We start from the raw sequence: 19,811 nt of genomic DNA, 5'->3' as shown, positions 1-19,811 counted from the left end.
AACCAAAGGGAAGATTTGCTTCACCATATTTTCTAGTCTTTGGTTTAGAAAACCCCTGCAATGGCTCTGCGCCCCACCTAGGGGGCGGCCCCCACACTTTGGCAAGGTTTGCTTTAAGGGAAGAAGTAGAAGATTGTTACTGCACTTTAATTACTTCATTTCAATCTTTAAGTTTCCAAAATTTTGAGTTTGACTCTAACTTTGATCAAACATGCGTAACTTCTTCAGCTGTTGAGGTGGAAGGTTAGCTGACAGAGTTCAGTTAAGTTCAGTTTAAATGTACAGAATTAGACTCGTCTATATTCACTAGTGTTTGATTCAGATTCAGACAACTCCACACTTTAGTTAGTTATGGTGATTTATTGTTAAAAAAATGGAATCACAAAGTTATTCCTGCCAGAGTGGGGCAACTACACTGGGAAAAGCAACTGATTGGGCTCCTTTGTTTTCCAAGCATTCAAAGGAAGCAGGTCAGAGGTTACATCAGCTGACTTATGTACAGTCATATTGTGTCATATGAGGTCTGTTCTGTAAGTCTGCCTCGTTCTTCTCTTTTCGTCTGTTTCTTAGTCATTTTCTCACCATGCAGGATCTAAGGACCAGTTTGGGCCTCCATCCTGGTGGTGTGAAATGTTCTTCTTCAAAGATGGTTGGATGGTTATCCTCTCTGGTTCCTGTAAGCACAGAGGAAAAATAAACTCTCACGAATAACAGTTCACCTGCACTCACGACCAGCATCTACCTGCATCTCGCCTACCTGACCATTCTCCACTGCCCTTCTTCTCACTTCTTGTTGATTATCTTGGCCTGCCTGCTACCCCACCATCACCACCTTAAAGAAACAAACTATATTTCCATTTAGGCTCTTGTAAATAATCTATAGACTTGCTATACTCACCAGACCTAAAGGTCTCTTTCTGTGAATTTCATAGCCTCTTTAATAAAAGTTGCAAACGCTCCCTGGTGTCAAATCAGGATTGAAATCAGGATGCTGTGCTGTGTCTCTTTCTTAGACAAGTCTCTGGTAATACCTTGGGTCTTTTGTCCCTTCAGTTTAGTGTAAAACTAGGTCTGTAGAAGGACTGTATGTACTATATGCTCAGAAGCCTAGCAGCCGTTGTTTTTTTGTTTTGTTTTGTTTCTCGCTTTTTATCAGACTACAGAGGTTAGTATGATCAGTTTTTCAATTGAATATAAACTCATCAGAAACTACGATTAAAGTTCAAGTATTTAAGTGTTTAGCATTATCAGTACGTTTCTCTTTATGTCAGATGTATAGAGCAGAATAATCAATGAATTGAGGGATTTGGTATTAAAATTTTTATCACCAATAAAAATTAAACCTGCTCTTAATGACTCTCAAGTGTCAGGTTAGGGAGCTAGTGAGCAGTAATTGCATTTTTTCAAAATTATTATGATGCTCTTCCTCCCAGCTCCTCTTCAGCTGCCTCAAATGTGCAGCTTCAGAGACTCTCTGCTGCCTTTCTGTGGTCCGAGTAAGAACTGTCTCAATGTCAGTCATAACACCTGAACAAAATACAGAACACCATGCTTGTAAAGGTTTTTATATAAAGTACCTGTAACAGTTGATCAAAGTATTCTTATTTCTCACATACATATTCATACATCCACATAGTAACAGATTGCAGCATCAGCACTCTAGTAACACTAGTAGCCTTGACTTTGTTCACCAAAGATTCTTGTTTACACAATATGATTCACAAATGAAAAGGAAGGAAAACCAACTTCATCATTAGAAGCATATGTCACACAATAGTTTTTTTCTTTTGTTTTTTGTTGTTTTTTTGTCTTGTATGTCTCGCAAGATAAAATATGGCACATGGTTATGAGTTAATCAATGAGAGCATGAATCGGAGGGGGTGTTATCAACTCATACTTTCATTCTCCATTGCAAGAAAAAGGTTCATTTAGAGGACGGCTTTCCTTTACCTTCAGTTTTCTCTTTTCTTTGTTGTCCCTGCACAGCTGACAGGCCTGGAGCAGGTGGAAAGTGGTCATAAATATTTTGGTAATTTTACACATTAAGAATCATCACTCCTAACATCAGTGTCAAAATCTGACACTACAAGGGTACTGAATACAGAAAATAGAATATTCAGTGTATCAGAGAACGAGTAGCGCTGACCGCTTGTGAAAAATCACGGCTTGTTTAATGATTGTTCAATCACAGCTTAGCAACTGTAACGCAGCACAAAAGGTCTTTCAAGCTTTGGGTTTGTTCACAATGTGGAAAGACGTATTTCCAGAGTTTAAGGTGGTTCCTTATCGGTGCCATTCCATGACAAATGAGTTAAGGTGTGTTTCTCATCGCTAACATAAGATACAATCATTAGCTTAACCAACAGTTGTTACCTAAAAGGCCAAGCAGCTAATTTTTTAAATAATGCAGTGCCCCTTTTATCACTAGCACATCCACTTAGTTGTATATACACTATCTGTGACGTTGATCCTATCAGAGTTTAAGCTAGTGTTAGCAGTGTTGTCCATTAGATCCAATAACATTTACTGTAGCAACCCTAGCTAGCATCACCCAAGATAACGTCACATTTAACAGACATCTTACTGTCCTAGCATTAAAAGGAAGAAAAAATAAGAGTCCTATTGACATTATTCCCTATAAGGTATGAACTGAACAGACTAAGTTGATAAGACCAATGTTTTTATTTGGTGAAGAAGCTAACTTTATGCTTGTTAGCTGTAGCCTTTGTCTTCAAGCATGAAGTTGTTTGTAGCAACCAGTTGCTTCATTAAAAGCCGTTTCATATCTCTCTAATAAATCAATAACTTTTTGTATCCGCTTGAGTGTGTCTGTTCTTAAAACTCTTGATAAATGTTCATCTACTTCACCCTTACTTTTGGTGTGTTTTGCTGAACATACTTTGGTTAAAGGTTGTTTTGTAAGAGACTACCAGTGACGAACAAACACTGGCAACCACAGTGACATCTAATCCCCATTTAACAGGGCCATGGGTGTTGGACAATTACATCTCATTAGGAAACCTGTTGTTTTGCTTTCCCTGTTTCAATTTAGCTGTTTATTAGCAACCATATATGCACACTTTATCCATTAAGTGTCAGCGATAGGGTTTCTTTAAAAAAAATACTAGCCACTAAAGCAATAGCTCGCTTCAGCTACTGGTTTATTATAGTGACACAAACAAGGCAAATGCTATTGTTAGCATTCACAGTTCACCTCTGCATTTTACAGACAGAATTCATTCCAACAAGTAATTTTGACATGACTCAGCTATGATTAATAAAAAATAATTTAGAGAATATTTTAGCTAATGTTTATGTCAAATAGCCATCAAGTTAGTTAGCCTTTGACTGTTGTTCTTTAAGCCAGTAACCGTTGTTAGCTAGAAATGAGAAATTTGTTTAATGGAATTCTTTTAAGTAATGAATTAATTATTTACTTTTGGATCAATTACAATCTAAGATTTGCCACCACACCTGCTGCCCTTATCAATGTAAGATTAGACAACTAAAGGCCTGGCCTGTGTTGTGGGGCTAAGCAAACCTTTACCCTTTAATTGGAAAACTGTGTCATTCTTCTATTAAATCTGTTAGATACTGAAAGTACTGACATGAATAAAAATTGCAAATTCTTGTATAACATTAACTTATTACAGTTCACATACATCTTGTTATGGAGTTGATGATTTGTAACCATTTGACCTTTCTTTTATCCTTTTGCCTGCAGAGAGAGATCCTTCTGGATCGTCAAGTACAACAAATTACAAACAGGATTATTCAACAGTCATCTTGTGAATGCCTTTGAGGAATATGCTACTTGTCTACTATTCAACCCATCAGAAACAGCTAGGAGGAAGGACATGTAAACAAGCATGTTTGCCATGGATTCATAGAGTGCATATTTGTCTCATGAGGTCTGACTCTGGAACAAGGCTACATGTTTTTCTTCAGAGCATGAAAGCGCTGCAGCCCAGTTGGTAATCATCTGAACATGAAACATCTCCTGCTTTGTGAAGACACGAGTCTGGAAAGAGGCATGACATTCTGTTTGATTAAAAATCCATTTCCTCATTTTTAAAAGTAAAGTCTTCATTTCTGTGTTTGTTTTGTTTTTTTCATATTACAAGGGAAGGCCAAATATTATTATACACAAATTAAACTGAATGTTGAACGCTCCAGTGTTGGATGACTCCAATTTTGGCATACATTTTGCAAAGTGACACACACAACTTCTCTGTATATTGAATTTACAAGCTTTCCATTTTGGCATGTATTCCTTACCATGTAAAGAAAGTCTTTTTCTTCTGGTCTACATGTCGGATGTACAATGCAGCAACATTATGAAAAGCTTACTCATGACAACTTTATAGTCTTTCTTGGCTCATGTTTTTTTGTTTTCTTTTTCTTTTTGTATGAAATAATGAGTCTTAGAATGATATGGCACAAGACCTCCGCCCTGCCGACAGGGCGCAGGTTTTCAAAAACTGAAAACATCTTATTGGCCGTTGTTAGACTTAGAGATATGACATCATCAAGGATAACACTCTCACCTCAGGGGGACATGTATAGGATCAGTATATCCATTTATCCATCATAATGTTTTGAAGGACTACCCTTACAATGGTCCTGTAATGGACCATCAAAGTTTTCCATAAATTTATTGGTGACACAGACTGAAAACTCTTCTATAATCTCTCTTGTGATTCTGGAGGAGCTTTCCAAAACCGAATCATAATTCCTTTGAGCTTCTTCATAAAATTCAGTTTTGGGCTTGAAGCTTCTAACAAGAAAGACCCATACAATCTGAAGATGTGGGGTCTTTAAAGGTGGACTTTAGGTGATTTAGGAAGAAAAAAGCACCAGATTTAAGCACATTATGGAAATTGTTTGATCACGCATTTTTAGACAGGAAGTCTGGAGATTTTATTCTGCCTTTTATAAGTTTTCAGCCTGAAAACATGGCTGCTTACCAAAAGTCAGAACTATTGTACTCTTTACCCTCTGAGGCCTAAGTAATCACCCTATACTATCAGAATATGTAATATTTGTTTATTTTTTCTAGCAATAAGGGGACAAAGAACATATTGGTTCTAACCGACACATCAAAATGTGTTGACGTTTGTCAAAAAAACCCCTGTTTTTCTTGTCTACAAAACTTAGGGTTTGGGGCTTAGATCTCAGATGGTTAATGTACAATAGGTTGCTGTAGAGCCACATAGGGGTAGGATTAGGGATGAAATGCATTTTAGCAACATGCTCAACAGGTATAGTTGCAGAAACGAGATGAAATTACCTTCTAAATCAATTCTTACTAAGATCGCATTTACGTTTGATCCAAAATGTAAAACATTTTGCTTTTACAGTTCATTAGTTCTCAGATTTCTCTTTGGACATACCAAATAAGTGACCAAAGAGACATAGAGGCTAATCTCGGTGGGCTCTTTTAGTCCTCTGTGTACATGAATACCAAAAACCTGTTTTAAGGGCAAGTGTTTGACCTTGCCTTGACTGATGGATTTATAGTAATGGCATGTCCACTTCTAACCTTTCACATATTGTCCTCATTGGATCGTCCTTGCGCCTGGATGTCACATCGCTCAGTCTAGCTTTCAGCAGTTCAGCATAGCAACTGCTCAGTCTCTTTCGTAACATGAGGCATGGCATGCCCAACACAAAGCAGCATGCTAGGAAACCTATAGAAGCACACATGCATGTCAAACAACTCCGTGAATAAGTAAGCCATCAGGTCAGTGGACCAGAGAGTCTCTAAATATGGGACAACTGGACTGAACTGCACCAGACAGGACACGACCGGTTCAGACCAGACCGGAGCGATCGAAATGAGAGAGAGAGAATCTGTGTTGATTTATTTTGTCCATGTTGCTGTGGAAAGCCATGAGCAGAAGAAAGAGGGGTGGGTGTTGGGACTTCAAACAGCAGCCGAGGTCTCTGGTACCAAGTGGTGACGGCAACATCAAAGTGTTGTTGTGGAAGAAAAGTCACATCTACAATTGTTGTGTCTGGCTCTGCACTTCCACAGCTGGAGCATACTCACATTTACTTTTGATTACTAATGTGTGTAGTCATTGGCCGAGAAAAGCGATCACATGATCTGCTATAAGAACATATCCTCCATGACCCATCACCACCAGTCATTCACACAGTGTGATGCACCCAACACGAGTGTAGTCGTTTAAAAGTATTCTTTCTTTCTTTCTTTCTTTCTTTCTTTCTTTCTTTCTTTCTTTCTTTCTTTCTTTCTTTCTTTCTTTCTTTCTTTCTTTCTTTCGTCAGCACCAATATGGACTGCAGGAGAAAGTGCAGGGTAAGAGAAATAAATGAGCTCATTCCCTGTGTAAAATGTGCCCTGGAGGGGTCAGTATTGCATTTTCCCACGTATTTGTAAACAGCTTACACAAGGGCTTGTTTAATAATTATTCATCTGTGCCAAAAGGTTTAGCATGTCATCCTCTTAAAAATAGACAAATGGTCTCCTAATTCCCAGAATATTTGACTGGATAAACCCAAATGTTCCTTTAAAACTACAGTACTTTATATAATATGCGGATGCATGAATCCACTTCAGTACAATAAATAGGAGTGCCAATTAAACAATCTGGTTGACTTGATCTCATCCACGCTATGCAAGTTAATACTCTTTATGTTATGTGAATGGACCTTGCAGAACCACTTTTGATGAGTGCAATAAAGCTTGGGAAGGACTTTAGGAATAAGGTAAAGCGGAGTTGGCAATAAGCAAGTGGTCATGTGCAAGGACATATGAAGTGACCTCATGCAATGGTTCAATTCTCTATAGATAAAAATGCCTCAATGCTAAATATATACTGTATACATATACAGTATATATATATATTTATATTTATATATCCAGCCTCAGTAACTAAATCTGTGTTGTCTGGCGTCTCTAAACCCATTTATGTTTCTATTAACTTTCACAATAAAACTTAGTCAGGACTTTATTTCTTAACATAAAGGCCAGACTGACAAATTTCTTTACACCCAAGGTAAAAGGTAAGTACAATGGATCTCTTGCTCTCTCTATCATGCTGTTAATGTCACATCATGATCTCTGCTAGTCATGCTTTTGATGAAATATGACTTTCCTTTTCTTCATTGTCAGATATATTGTTACTGGGAATCACCGAATTTCCCAGAGGAACCCACCCGAGGGATTAATAAAGTTTTATCTTATCTCCTCTTATCTTATCTCAACAATTGTATCTCAGCTTTAAAACTTGTTACCCTGAGCTCAGGGACCTGGATGCTGAATGCCAACAAGTAGCCTGTTAATCTTGGGAATCTAATCAGATCCAGTCAACATGACTGGCGGTTTGAGAAACACCTCAGCAACCCTGATTTTATCTACTTTGTTGTTTAACTGCAGCCTTCGGGTAAATTTATCATCAACACTGTTTCATACAACGAGCTCTATCTTCTACATTTGAAAAGTTGGTTAATCATCACCAGTAGAGACGCCAGACAACATTACAGCTCAAAGGTAACATTACACTGGATTACATTAGTCTTCCTGTCCTTAACATATTCACTGTCTATCCTTCCACCCCCACCCCCCCACTCCCGGCGCCCTCTTATCGGTCAAGGCCTATGAGGAGCTTGGTCTTCTCTTCCTCTTTCTTGCTCTCATTTTTCAGATCAGCAAACACCTGGGTAAAGAAGTGTGGGTCGGTGTTGATCTGGAGCATCTTGCCACTCATGCGGTTGATGATGTCCAGGCAGCGGTCCCAGAAGGCTTCTTTCTCTGCTTCCACCAAGAAGGGCTTCAGTGGGTAGGAGATCTCGTTGCCCATGTAGGAGTAGGACAGGTAGAGGCAGGTAAGCAGTGAGGCCTGCAGCTCGCGCTCCGAGGCCACCTCAGCTGAGACCACGTCGCGGCACAGCATGTAGAGGAAGACCACGTTGGCTGGAGTAATGAAGCCCTGATCCTGCCAGCCCTGAAGAAGGAGGGAGCGGTCCACACTGCGCAGCCAAAGCACTGGATCTGTCGGGGATAGACGCTTTAATCTGTAACACCGACGGCACAGGAACTCGCCCAGGCTGCGCATAAGTTCACTCGTGGATGCCTGTGTTTAGGAGGGAAGGAGAGAAGACTTGATCAAATTATGCATGCGTGAGTTTTTAGTTTTCCTTTTGCTATAGAGTGAAGGTTACCTGAACAATGACTCGTTTTGGCGTTCCAGCTGCAGTGGAAGGCTGGATCCCAGAACCTGTGAGGGAATTCTTTTTGGCAACGACAGTAGCTACGTTAGCCAAGGTTTTGGAGGCGGGCAGGTGGGAGGAGGTAGTGGTAGTGGTGGCTGCTGGGTCCTGGCTGGATGAATAGGATGAGAGGTTAGCACAGGACTGAGACTTCTTGAGCTTCAGGCTATTGGAGGCTGAGTTGGTGGTGGCGGCTGCATGACCATCCGGAGAGCTTCCTTTCCCCCCATCCCCGCTGTCTGACTGTAATTTCTTGGACCCCTTCCTCTTCGCTGATACAGCCACTATACGTTTCCATGGGAGCACACTGATGATTGAGGGACGTTTTAGGGACTTTGCTGCTGCAGCAGCGGCATCCTTGGCATTCTTGCTGTTCTGGACGGCGGTGTAGTGGCCCACCGTGGCCGGCCCATCCTCAAACAAGGCTGCCTTGCGGTAGCTAGGAGACAGCGATAACACTGTACCCATGATGTCTGGTTAGAGTTAGCAGCAGAAACAGGGTACAGTGGAAAGTAGTGGGGGAAAGCTCTTTGACTAGTCTAGACAAAAAGCTTGGAAAGGGTCAGCGTCTCACTTCTGGAGGAGTTTGAACCTGTGAACAAACAAACAACAGAAAAAAAAGCAGCAATATTAGTTCGATTTCATTTCAACTGATGAAGTTTCATCAGTCTTCTCTCAGTAGAGAATGAGATGTAGATGTGGAGTGGTTTATCAAAGCAAAGAATAGACCTAGACGCTAAAGTTTTGCACAACCATGACAACTTAACACTCCACTCGCTGATGAATATTGAACACGAATGATGAATATTTTTTGCCTGTTTGCAAGACCAGAAGTGACATAAGACACTGACTCAAAAGAGAATATTTATCGTTGGGATGGTGAACTTTCCCCTAGAGCGTTCAGTCTATCGCCTTCCTCTGCTAAGAGACTTTCCTCACTATGAATTCAACCATCCAGTTAGATAATTTCATGAGGTTGCTGCTGTCAGCCTTGTCAAACATGAAAAATGAGCTACAGTCTCTGAAAAAGATCCTGGGATGAAAGAAAGGCTCGTAGTAATCGTAGTATGAGTTAAGTTTTCTTTTTACTATTTCAAATGCTACAATCCTCACGTCTGAGCTTTGGCTTGTTTTGGTGAGGAGAGAATGAGGAAAACCAAGAAACATTGTTAAAATCTCCCCAAAACATCTGTAAGTGGACCCTGAGTTAAATGGGTTGGGTTATACACAAACTAGTTTTCCAAGAGCAGAATGAACTGAAGCCTACAGCCATGACAAGGTATCCAGATGAAACACCCCAAATGGCTGCTGGACTTTCAGATAAGACTTTTCACAGTTTTCTCGCACAGGACTAAGGAGAGTTTTTACTTCTCCTTTTGAAAAAAGAGTAAAGAAAGTAACCATTGAGGCCCATTGAGTTTGACTACTGTCGGCTCCAGTCAACCATGAAATGTGGTTGAAAGGCTATTTAAGTCCAAAAAGGACCGCACACACTTTGGTGCTTGAGGTCTTCACACTAGTCTAGAAATGACCCCTTACCTTCTTTTAACCATAAAAAGTGACAAATTTGGTTGAGAGTCCAAAGATATTTTGATATCTTTAAGATCAGAAACATTCTATTTGTTTTAGTGAGGGGAAATGGGAAAACATGGGAAAATGTTTGGGAAAACCTATCAAGATATACTTTCTATTTGTTCCTCTTGGGTTTCCAAGTAACAAAGACCTTGAATATGATTTTAGAAAGTGAGGTTAGTTTTCGAAACCAGAAAGGACACTCTGGTTCCTACTTTGTGAAAGCAAAAGCAAGTCAGATGAAAATGGCCCAAACAACAGTTCTCAAGGTCTTCTTGCTAGTTATTCCTCCAAGGCCCTCAGCTTGGCTAAATTTTCTTTTAACGAGGAAGTCAAATTCATGACATTTCAGTATCTCTTTTGCAAACAGCATTCAGACACTTTTTGTTTTCTTTTGATGGAGGAAGAAATCCAAGCTCCTGGAGAAAACCCAGTGGACAAACATGGTTTTCAAGCTACAGGAAAATTTTGTTGTGATGCAACACTGCTAGCTGCCTGCTAGCTGCAGTAACATACAATAAATATCAATCATATCAATGTTTACAAATCACACATATATCATTGGTGATCATTGGTGAAAAACCTGGATTCTTATCTGCTAGACCATGAGAAACAACCTGTAACCGGCCAGATAGATATTTACACAGTGAATCTGCTGTCCACTTGTAACAATGACAACTGAAGAAGCTCCTGCCTGGAGGAAGAGCCTGCAAATGCAGATGAAAGCAGGTCACAAGACCAGCTTCCCCTTTCAGAACACGTCAATAAGATGAGTTTAGGTTAGGTGGTGGGAGTGGGTTTTTTTTTTTTACTGCGCAAATCTCTGCTTCCAAGGTCCACATTGAGCTGTTGGTACTGTATGTTCATTAAGTGAAGAAAAGCACCCCAGAGCTTATGGTTACAGCAATATACCAACGAGAGAAAGAGTCAGCCAACTGCATTAGGTGTCTGTGCAGAAACTTCATAATAAATCGTGCAGCCACACAAATAGCTGGCATTCCATCACAGCAGTCATGTATAAATGGCGCACCTCCCCACATAAAGCTGCATATAGACGGCACTGGTAGCCCCAGCATGGGCCTACCAGTGTTCACCAGCATTATATAAGAACCGAGATAAGGCCACGGAGGCAGGGAAAAGAAATGTGCGCAAGCATCCATCTTAGCTTCAAAATGGAAGCCTTGGACACCCCCCCCCCCCCCACCCCCGAACACCACCAACACCAGGCAGCATCAGAAGCACACACCGAGAGGCAGCCCTGAACATTAGGAGAAAATGCTTTTTTCTCTCTTTTTGAGCAGGTGGCTGTGTACTGACTGATCCTGCGTTTATCTGAGAATTATTTGAGCGTCTTTAATATTTCATCACCTCACAAGGCTGGTGTTACAGGGAAAAACATGTTTCCTACCTTCTAATTAATCTTCTCTTCTTGTGAAATCCATGTATCCCACCTTGACCTCCCCCGTACCCTCGCTGCTGGGTAAGATCAAAATGTGAAAAGGCTTTCCGCCCACGGAATCCACAACCGCCGGCACGAGCTCGTCCAGCCAAACGGGTCTCGCTCGAACACCGACAGGTCTGCTGCCCGCGCCCCTTCCCTTCAGAGCCTCATTCAGAAAGAGTCTCTCGCTCCTCTGCGGGAATACACACGCAAAGCGAATATGTGCCGCACTCCTTCGCTCGCAGCGAGTGGAGAGATGTCTTCCATTGAGAAGCCCAAAAAACTACACGGTGGAGGCTGTTTGATGCTCACAACTCGCCCAGACATGAATCAAACAGCACGCCGGCCCGCTGGTCTAAAAACCTACATTAACACAAAAAAGCGGCGACAGAGAGAGAGGGGGACAGAAAAACATGGCCACGATAAAGTCCAAAAATAGACGGCAGCTTATTCCCTCAGTAAAGCAGCAAAGCAAAGAGCGAGCGAGACAGGGAGAGAGAGAGAGATGCGGGCATCAGCACTTATTCGGGTTGGATGTGCGAGAGAAACGGCGCTCTCTCATTGGCTGCTGCCTGGATGCTGCCGCCGCCGCTGAAGTCGTTCAGCCTATCGCTCTCCGAGGTGCTGAAGCAGCCGGCCAAACGTGTCGAAGCTGCTGCTGCCGTGCTGTGGTGGTGGAGGTGGTGGAGGGTGGCTGCTGAGGATCAGCGCAGTGATTTTTGTGAATCACTTCATCACAGCGAGTGAGGCCCCGTTAACACCGTGTTTGCTAACAAAAATAGCAGATTCACAGGCGAATCCACCTCTTACAGGTACAACCCCCCCCCCCCCCCACCAACACACACACACACACACACACACACACACACACACACACACACACACACACACACACACACACACACACACACACACCCCTTCCCTTCCATCACAGGGCTAATACTGAGGGATGTACTAGTTGCTCTCTGATGTGTTCACTGAAATATGAATGTGTGTGAAGGTTAGACAGAAAGAACTTATGTTGTATAAATGAGTGAAAGGGGTTGTATAAAGTGCGCAAGCTGAGTAGATAAGAACCATTTAGTCAGCTGACTCAGTCTTAACCAGCTCCTCTCTCAGAAAGATGTTAAAAAATTATTTTCTCCTTACATACACAATCTACATAAATGTAGCGCCCTGGGACTATATTTTCTATTTAACATTCTTAAAGAGACAGAAAGCTACATACATGTTCCCAGTGTGTCCGCGCAGGTTGTGGCTGTCCAGGTCAGGGCTTCTTTGAGTGGTTGAAAAAAGGAAGTCAAATGGACTTCATCCAAGAGGTTTCTTCAGTTCTAAAACCAAATGGTGGAGAGTCCCAGGTATTTAACTCCTAGTAGGGATTGTTCCCATAGTTCCGAGGGTCACTAACCCTATTAATCATGCGAGTCATCACATGAGCCAAGGTGTGAAAAAAGGCGTGGATCTTTATCATCACCGGGATTAAGGGTGAAACCCCAGTAAAGAGATGAGATCTTCCCCCACCTCATCCTGCGCCTGAGAAGGGACCTCAGGACTCCTTAGGTGTTTTGTCCTTGTTTACTGGGATCATGATTTCCTCAGAGCTGAAACTTCCACTCTGATCCTGAAACCACGACTCCTACATTCCTGCTTTCTGAACCGTTTTATCCGTAAGCTGGTTGACATCACTACAACAGCAGGGATGACGTCTCACAATCAGAACCTGGTTAGAAAGCTGAAGCTGGCTCGGTTCACACAGATATTGCTGGTACATTTATTTACTTATTTTTTGCAATAAAAACCATGAAGAGCGTGCTCTTTCCAACTGTGTTACATTGGCCACCCCTTGATTGAATCACAGCAATCTGGCAGACGGCTCAGAACAATCAATGCCCACACGCACAGACTGAAAAACAATTGCTTCCTTAGAGCTATGGCCTTCATCACAACCCTCCTGCTCATCAAAGCACTGATTACTGGAAATACCCCCATCCACACACACGTTGCACTTACACATACAGATCTGACGCCGCTGCTCTTTTTTGGCTAAGGAGAGTGTTCACCTAAAATGTCATTTAACACTTAAGTAGCATTAAACGATATCTAAAATTGGAAACTATTATGAAAATAAACAGTGACTTCAGTGAAATTAGGTTTAAGGGTCTGTCAGCACAATTAATCAAAGAAGGCATTATTTTGATGAAGTCAGTGAACAGCAAAATGCTTTAAAAAAAAAGGAAAACTAGTGTAACTCTGAAAGAAGATAATGAGACAATAATCAGTTTGTCAGTTCAGCCAATCACTACCCAGATATTTCCAAAATGTACTTAGTTATGACATTATTTAAAAATGACAACCAGCACTGATCAGGAGGAAAATCACAAACCCTTTTGCAGCCACTTCCCTGACACTCTGCAGCAGACACCAAAACCCGATGCTTCCCGCAGTCTCTCTCCAGATGAAAGTCAGTGTAAAATCAGCCTGTACAGCTGTTTTCCAACAGCAGTAACACTTTTTCATCCATGATCCAGACTCCGTAAAAAGGCAGTGAGCTGGAAAATGGATTTATCTGAATGGCTCTCTTCCCAAATACAGCTCTACCCACGGGCAACAGAGGCCACTGAGTGGGACACGAGGAGGGACTTTTGTAAAGCTTCTTAAAGAGGAAGCTTTATCTAAATCCTGCAAAGAATAAGATACACAGTAAAGCACAGCTGATGGGTGACTGTATGAATATATGACAAATAAATCAATATTCAGATTTATGGATCAGATGCTTAATGATTTTCAATATTCTTAAAGGTACAATGAAGCACAGTGGGGATACAGTATTGATCAGCAATCAGTGCGTTGCTGTTGAGCTTATGCTTTGTGGCATGATGCATTCAGGATGCCGAAACAAAGCAGTATTCAGGCTCACCTCTTGCACCATTGTGTCAACTCCTTTGTCCTGTGTCTTGTGGTATAACCCTCAGCTTATTCCACTAAGGTTACAACTTACAATTGTCTTTAATTACAGTTTGTTCAGTGAACAAAACTTTTTTTAAATTACCAAACTGTTGCCAGATACATTTCTGCATCCTGGTTGGTTCCCAGTTGGCCCAGCGACATCTTTTTTCCTTTCCTGTGGCCCCGTAGTTAACCTGGCAATGAGCAGAAGTTATTTTAGGATTTAAATGAGTGTAGGAGACTGAGGATGACACAAGACTGTGTGTCAACAGCTGAATAAATCAAATCACTTTTATTGTCACATCACATGTGCAGGTACACTGGTGCAGTACATGTGAGTGAAATTCTTGTGTGCGAGCTTCACAAGCAACAGAGTTGTGCAAAAATACAATAACATAAAACAAGCAAAATTTAAGAATGGCTAAATCTAAGACTAATAAATATATGTACAATATATAATAGTATATGCATTACTGTATAACAGATCAGGAAAGCTTTTAAAAATTTTAACATTTGATTGTTTTGCTTTGTTGAATTAGAAATATTATATTTAACTTATTATTGTTATTATTATTTATTATTTCAGGTGTAATTTATTAATTTTGTTTGTGGTATAGTATCTTAAAGGGTCAAAGCACCCCTCCAATAAAACCTCTGAAATATCGTCAGTTTCTTACTACAGTAAAAACATGTCTTTATATTCGTTTTTTGGTGTTTTCTCTCATAACATCTATCCCATAAATGGTGGTTTGGACACAGTTTAGAAATCTTTAAAGCAAGGGTGTCAAACATAAGCCCTGGGTGCCATAATTGGCCCGGCAAAAGCTCCATTCTGGCCCTGCTGCATTGGAAAACATGAAGGAGGAAAAATTACATTTTTGGACTTTTAACTGTTTAAGTTTTACAGCTTTATTTATTTATTTATTTATTTTTACTAATGTTACACCAAAGTAATCAGGAAATAGATTTTAAAAAATACACGAAAGAGGAAAGTTCCTGTTTTTTCACTTTTTCACAGTGACTTAAACCCCCCCCATTCAATTTTAGAGGCGAGTCACTGAGCTACACCTTCCAGAAGTTTTTCTAAAATTTGACACGTTTATTTCCGTACAGTTTCTTTATCATGTAGAAACATTGAGATGCTCTGTAGAAATTATACTTCTTATTATTTTAATGTATCTCAGGGCTTAAATATGCAATTAAACCTCTTTATGCTGATAGAAGATTAAAGTGGGATTTGCGTGGTCCATGAAGTAAAATCAGTTTGACTTTCATAAATTTTAATACACTCGTGTCTAATCTATAGATATAATAGATATAGATATAATTTATTTCGAACATGCAAATATAATTGAAATAACAACAGAAAAAAACAAAAAACAAAACTTAAAAATCATCAAGTTTTCATGAATATATCTTTGTCTACAGAATGCGTATGCTCGAAAAGGAGTAGATGAAGTTTACACTTTTCTTGTTCCTACCCCTTTATTTCAAATTTCATTGCTTACAAATCCATATCCAGGATTCAACATTATTTGATCATATATGGTTAACTATGTACAAGTCTAACACATTGAACATACACAAATAAAAACCATTTTCAGCACGTAAACCAGAACAACAACAAACTACATTTTTACATAAACGAATCACCCTGTCTATAACACCCGCTTAATCTCTGAGCTTGTTTTATATCTATGTGACAAACACCTTAATGAACACTTAAGGTTGGGTTACTCAGGCCTTGATCTATATAAAACAAAAAAATGAGGACACAATGAGACAACTCAGTCACTGAGAGGAAGATTTCATATATTCATGCAATTTATTATTTTTGAACAATCATGTGAATTTTTGTATTGATGTACTTGTCTTGATTTCATCTGTAAAGGTGTTCCACACACTAACTCCTCTGACTGTAATGCTCTGATATTTTACATTTGTCCTTACTACTGGCCTGCTGAACACAAGGATTCCTCTCAGGTCATGAGTATTTGGTCTTATTTGGAACAAGTTCTGAATGTTGTGGGGAAAAGATTTATTTGCTGCTTTATACATTGTTTGCACTTTAAATTTGAGAATATTTAATTTGATAAAAAGTGGATTTGATGGTTCCCTTGAAGTAGCTTTATTTATTATCCTTATTGCTCTTTTTTGCAGAATGTATATTGGATAAGTGTGTGTCTTATACGTGTTTCCCCACACTTCCACACAGTATGTCATGTATAATAGAACAATAGAGAGTATATAATGATGTTTGATTTATGAGATCCTTGACCTTATAGAGACTTCGATATTTTGCCTCTGATATGAGTAATGTGGGGAATCCAATTATTCATTACCCATATTATTTCAATTCTTTAAAGCTGACAGGACTTTTATTTTATTTATTTTATTATTTATTTATCTATTGTTTTAGTATTTTTCAGTCAAAAACGACATAACCCATCATGCAATCCGGTCCAGTACACGTCAACTTCCGGGTGGCGGGGCGTAAAGCCGGAATGTTTTGATTTTGAAGTCTTCTCCAACTTTAGCCGGTTGTTTCAAAGAGCAATTGTAAACGGACATCCTCCACAGACGGTTGATGGACGCTCTGCACAGGCACCGCTCACTTTATAAAGGAACGACTCCGCCATGGAAAGAAACATATCGCAAGGTATTGCAAGGTGTCGGAGAGCTAGTTAGCTAGCGTGTTGCTAACTTTTTCAGGCTATGACTCTAACGCTGCAGTGCGATATTTTCTTGTGCTTTTAAGCGCTGTGTAGACAGGCTAAAAAACAGTCGGGCCAGGCTGCTGGAGAAATACCGGCAAATGGGGGAGAGCCAGCAGTGTAGCAGCTCCGGGGCCTCCATCATCGTCCAGGAGGTGATGGAGGAGGAGTGGAGCGCGCTGCAGTCCGAGGACCAGAGACTGCCCTCACTGTGGGGACCTGCGGGCATGGCAGAGGTCTGTCTCTCCCAGCATATCCTCATTTCTTATTAGGAATGTCTTCTGTGTTTGGATTTCGTTTGTCTCTCATTATTTGGTCATTTTTAGCTGTTAATTTAGATAAAAATCTTTATAATGTGAAAACTGCTTTGGCGTTCACACTGTGCTGCATGTAAAGGCTTGATTACAATCACTGAGAGCAGACGAGAGCTTAGTTGGTGTAATCTGAAGGAGAACTGGTCTGACACTTTTCTTTACAGATGTTGGGTGTAATGAGGGAGTACGATGAACTGGCGGTGCTTGAGGAAATCCAGCAGGAGCTCATGTCTGAAGGTAACACGGGTATTTTCAGTGGAGATCCAGCCTGTGTGATCCTGTTGATTCTGAGCCTCTGTGTTTCTCTGTGCTGCAGAGATGTCCATTATTGAAGAGTACGAGAAGAACCAGCTGTTTGAGCAGCAGTACATATCATCTGTCGTGGAAGGAATGGATGAGATGTGTATTATTTGCCCCATATGTCACACGTGAGTTTGGAAATCAATCGCTTTAAACACGTGACAGCAACAATTGGTTGTTTCTCATTTCGCGATTTCTAACTGGGATTTAAAGCGGTCGACTTGCCTTAAAATGTTTTCTGTCAGAGCGGTCGCACGCACACTTTCTTCTTTGTCACAAATAGAATCTGAAGGCCATTTCACACCGAGTGTGTCATGAAACACTGACATGAAATTCAGAATTTTTGGCATGCGATCCTGTCAGTCAACCTGAGCTTGCTTCTTAATCTTACAGGAACAACTTGAACCTCAACAGCTTCTTTATCTCCTGCCCCTGTGGAGTTTATATCAACACTAAGGTTTGTCTGCTGAACTCTAATCTATTAAAAAAAACAACTCATTATGAAGGCTTCACTAACTTTAGAAATCATAGCTGGTTGGCACTCTGTTATTGTCCATGATAGCCTTATTTCTGTCAGTTTGCATCATAAATTCAGTCTTTGTTCTCCTCCTTAATAATTTGACACAGTTTCGTAGGCCTGTGTGTTCTTCCCCTGTCCCAGCAGCCGTCTGTCCCGAGTTTAGATTTAGGCTAAAATGCCCCAAAAGTGACAACCTGCTCCTCTCTGTGTGTACGGGCACACAGTGCTGTGTCAGCTCGATTGCCTTAGTGAGGACATTCCTTCACAGTGTATTCCCTAGCCTGTTCATCCTAACCACAACAATTATGGTTGCATGAAAAAGAACAGGCCATTATAAAAACTAAGCTTTTAAAATGATCTAAATACAACTACAGAACCTTGCAAAAGCACCTTTAGCTGCAATAACCTGAAGCCATCATTTCCTGTATTACCACCAGAATTTTGCTCTTAAGTTTCTACCACAACATTTCAGTATTTTTTCTTCTTCTGAGCCCTTCTGTTGTTGTTGCTGTTCTTGGATCATTGTCCTGTTGCATGATCTAGTTTCAGCCCAGCTGTAACTGTTGGACTAATGTCCTCACATTTGACTCTTCAGATGTGTGACTCTGTTACTGCAAGGCGCCCAAATCATGACCCCTCCTCCACTGTGCTTCACAGCTGTTATGGCCAAACATCTCCACTTGTAGTATTAAAAGGAATTTGTTCTTTTGGTTTTCCTTGTAGTTCCTTCATATGCAGCCTTCCAGACCTAAGCTGAGCTACTGTGTTCTTTTTAGAGACTTGGCAAACCTGCTGAGGACCAGATGTTTTATTTGAAAACTTTCTTATTAGAATGACTGCACGGACTGTCTTGATTTGAATAAAATAAAAATAGTGTACGTGGCTAAAATATGCTGAAAGCCTGTGAAGGTAAAGGAAGAGGAGAGAAAGTGGAAACATGATGAAATGTCTGCATTGTCCTTAGAAGCAGAGCATCACTCCTGATGTCCTGCAGCATCTTCTGGAGTCCAGGGTGTCGGAGCACATGGAAGACTGTCTCCACAACCCGGTGTTCTCTGTAGCTCCTAACATAGAAGGCTCTCCCAACCTCATGATAAGCTGCAAGGTATGGTGCCCGTTCAGCCACACAGCTCGCACGTCAAGTGTCATTAACGTCTCAGAGTTTGAGGTGCTGTCGGTCTAAAACATCCAGATGTTCTCGTTTACTCTCACTTTAGGTTTGTGACTACCTATCCATCGTCCTGTGAACGCAGACGGCTGTCATGAGTGACTCCACTCGTGAGATTTGATTTTGAGTTTTTTGTGCTCTTTGTATATTTTATTAAATAAAGGCAATTTTGTATATTAAACGGATGATGACGTTTCTTTTCTTTACTTTTTTAGCTCGGTAGAGTCGAGCTCTGATTTTCTCACTTTATCTCAGTCATGATGAAAATAAAATCAAGAATAAAACAAAAAATATACACAATATATACAATTTAGACAGTTTAACATTATTACGCTTGTCTGAGTTTACACAGCATATCATAAATGGCAAAGCTGTCACTGCTAAACTTCACCAAAAACTAGGAGCAAAACAGAAACAGTGTTGGTTTTCTAAACAATAATCGTGCTTGAGTTTTACTTTTTTTTTTTTCTTTCATGCTTGTAGAACAAAATGACTGGTTTTAAATCAGAAGTTAGTCAAACTGGTCTCTGCATATACAGCTACCACTGGAAAAACCCAGAAACGATTCTAATGGTCAAATCACGTCTTTATTGATATA

General features: G+C 40.4%; 2 protein-coding genes across 3 annotated transcripts; one reads left to right on the top strand and one right to left on the bottom strand.

The window, feature by feature from the left end:
• Positions 1 to 1,549: 1,549 nt before the first annotated feature.
• Positions 1,550 to 11,748, bottom strand: LOC113021413 (cyclin-dependent kinase 5 activator 1-like). The gene is made up of 3 exons (XM_026166059.1): positions 11,216 to 11,748; positions 8,188 to 8,827; positions 1,550 to 8,099 (listed from the first exon to the last, which is right to left on the bottom strand). The coding sequence occupies exons 2-3, from the start codon at positions 8,701 to 8,703 to the stop codon at positions 7,608 to 7,610; spliced, it is 1,008 nt and encodes a 335-aa protein (XP_026021844.1). The 5' UTR covers positions 8,704 to 8,827; positions 11,216 to 11,748; the 3' UTR covers positions 1,550 to 7,607.
• Positions 11,749 to 16,648: 4,900 nt separating this feature from the next.
• On the top strand, positions 16,649 to 19,398 carry rpain (RPA interacting protein). Of its 2 annotated transcripts, none has more exons than XM_026163756.1 (7): positions 16,649 to 16,856; positions 16,956 to 17,147; positions 17,390 to 17,462; positions 17,542 to 17,653; positions 17,919 to 17,982; positions 19,013 to 19,150; positions 19,263 to 19,398. In XM_026163756.1, exons 1-7 carry the CDS (start codon positions 16,785 to 16,787, stop codon positions 19,290 to 19,292), a joined length of 681 nt encoding a protein of 226 aa, XP_026019541.1. In that variant the 5' UTR covers positions 16,649 to 16,784; the 3' UTR covers positions 19,293 to 19,398. The 2 variants fall into 2 exon arrangements, with proteins under 2 accessions (XP_026019541.1, XP_026019540.1); XM_026163755.1 differs by having other exon boundaries at positions 19,010 to 19,150.
• The last annotated feature ends 413 nt before the right edge of the window (positions 19,399 to 19,811 follow it).

Source organism: Astatotilapia calliptera, chromosome 4 (assembly GCF_900246225.1).
Source record: "Astatotilapia calliptera chromosome 4, fAstCal1.2, whole genome shotgun sequence".
Taxonomy (NCBI): Eukaryota; Metazoa; Chordata; class Actinopteri; order Cichliformes; family Cichlidae; genus Astatotilapia; species Astatotilapia calliptera.
Note: the sequence above shows the minus strand (reverse complement) of the source record. Positions and strands in the feature narration are given on the sequence as shown.

Excerpts from the sequence above, each read along its gene's own strand:
- LOC113021413 (XM_026166059.1), bottom strand. The coding sequence starts at position 8,703 with ATGGGTACAGTGTTATCGCTGTCTCCTAGCTACCGCAAGGCAGCCTTG. Across the intron at positions 8,100-8,187 it reads CAAAACGAGTCATTGTTCAG|GCATCCACGAGTGAACTTAT; the intron begins GTAACCTTCACT and ends TCCTAAACACAG.
- rpain (XM_026163755.1), top strand. The coding sequence starts at position 16,785 with ATGGACGCTCTGCACAGGCACCGCTCACTTTATAAAGGAACGACTCCG. Across the intron at positions 17,983-19,009 it reads GAGTTTATATCAACACTAAG|AAGCAGAGCATCACTCCTGA; the intron begins GTTTGTCTGCTG and ends CATTGTCCTTAG. Across the intron at positions 19,151-19,262 it reads ACCTCATGATAAGCTGCAAG|GTTTGTGACTACCTATCCAT; the intron begins GTATGGTGCCCG and ends CTCTCACTTTAG.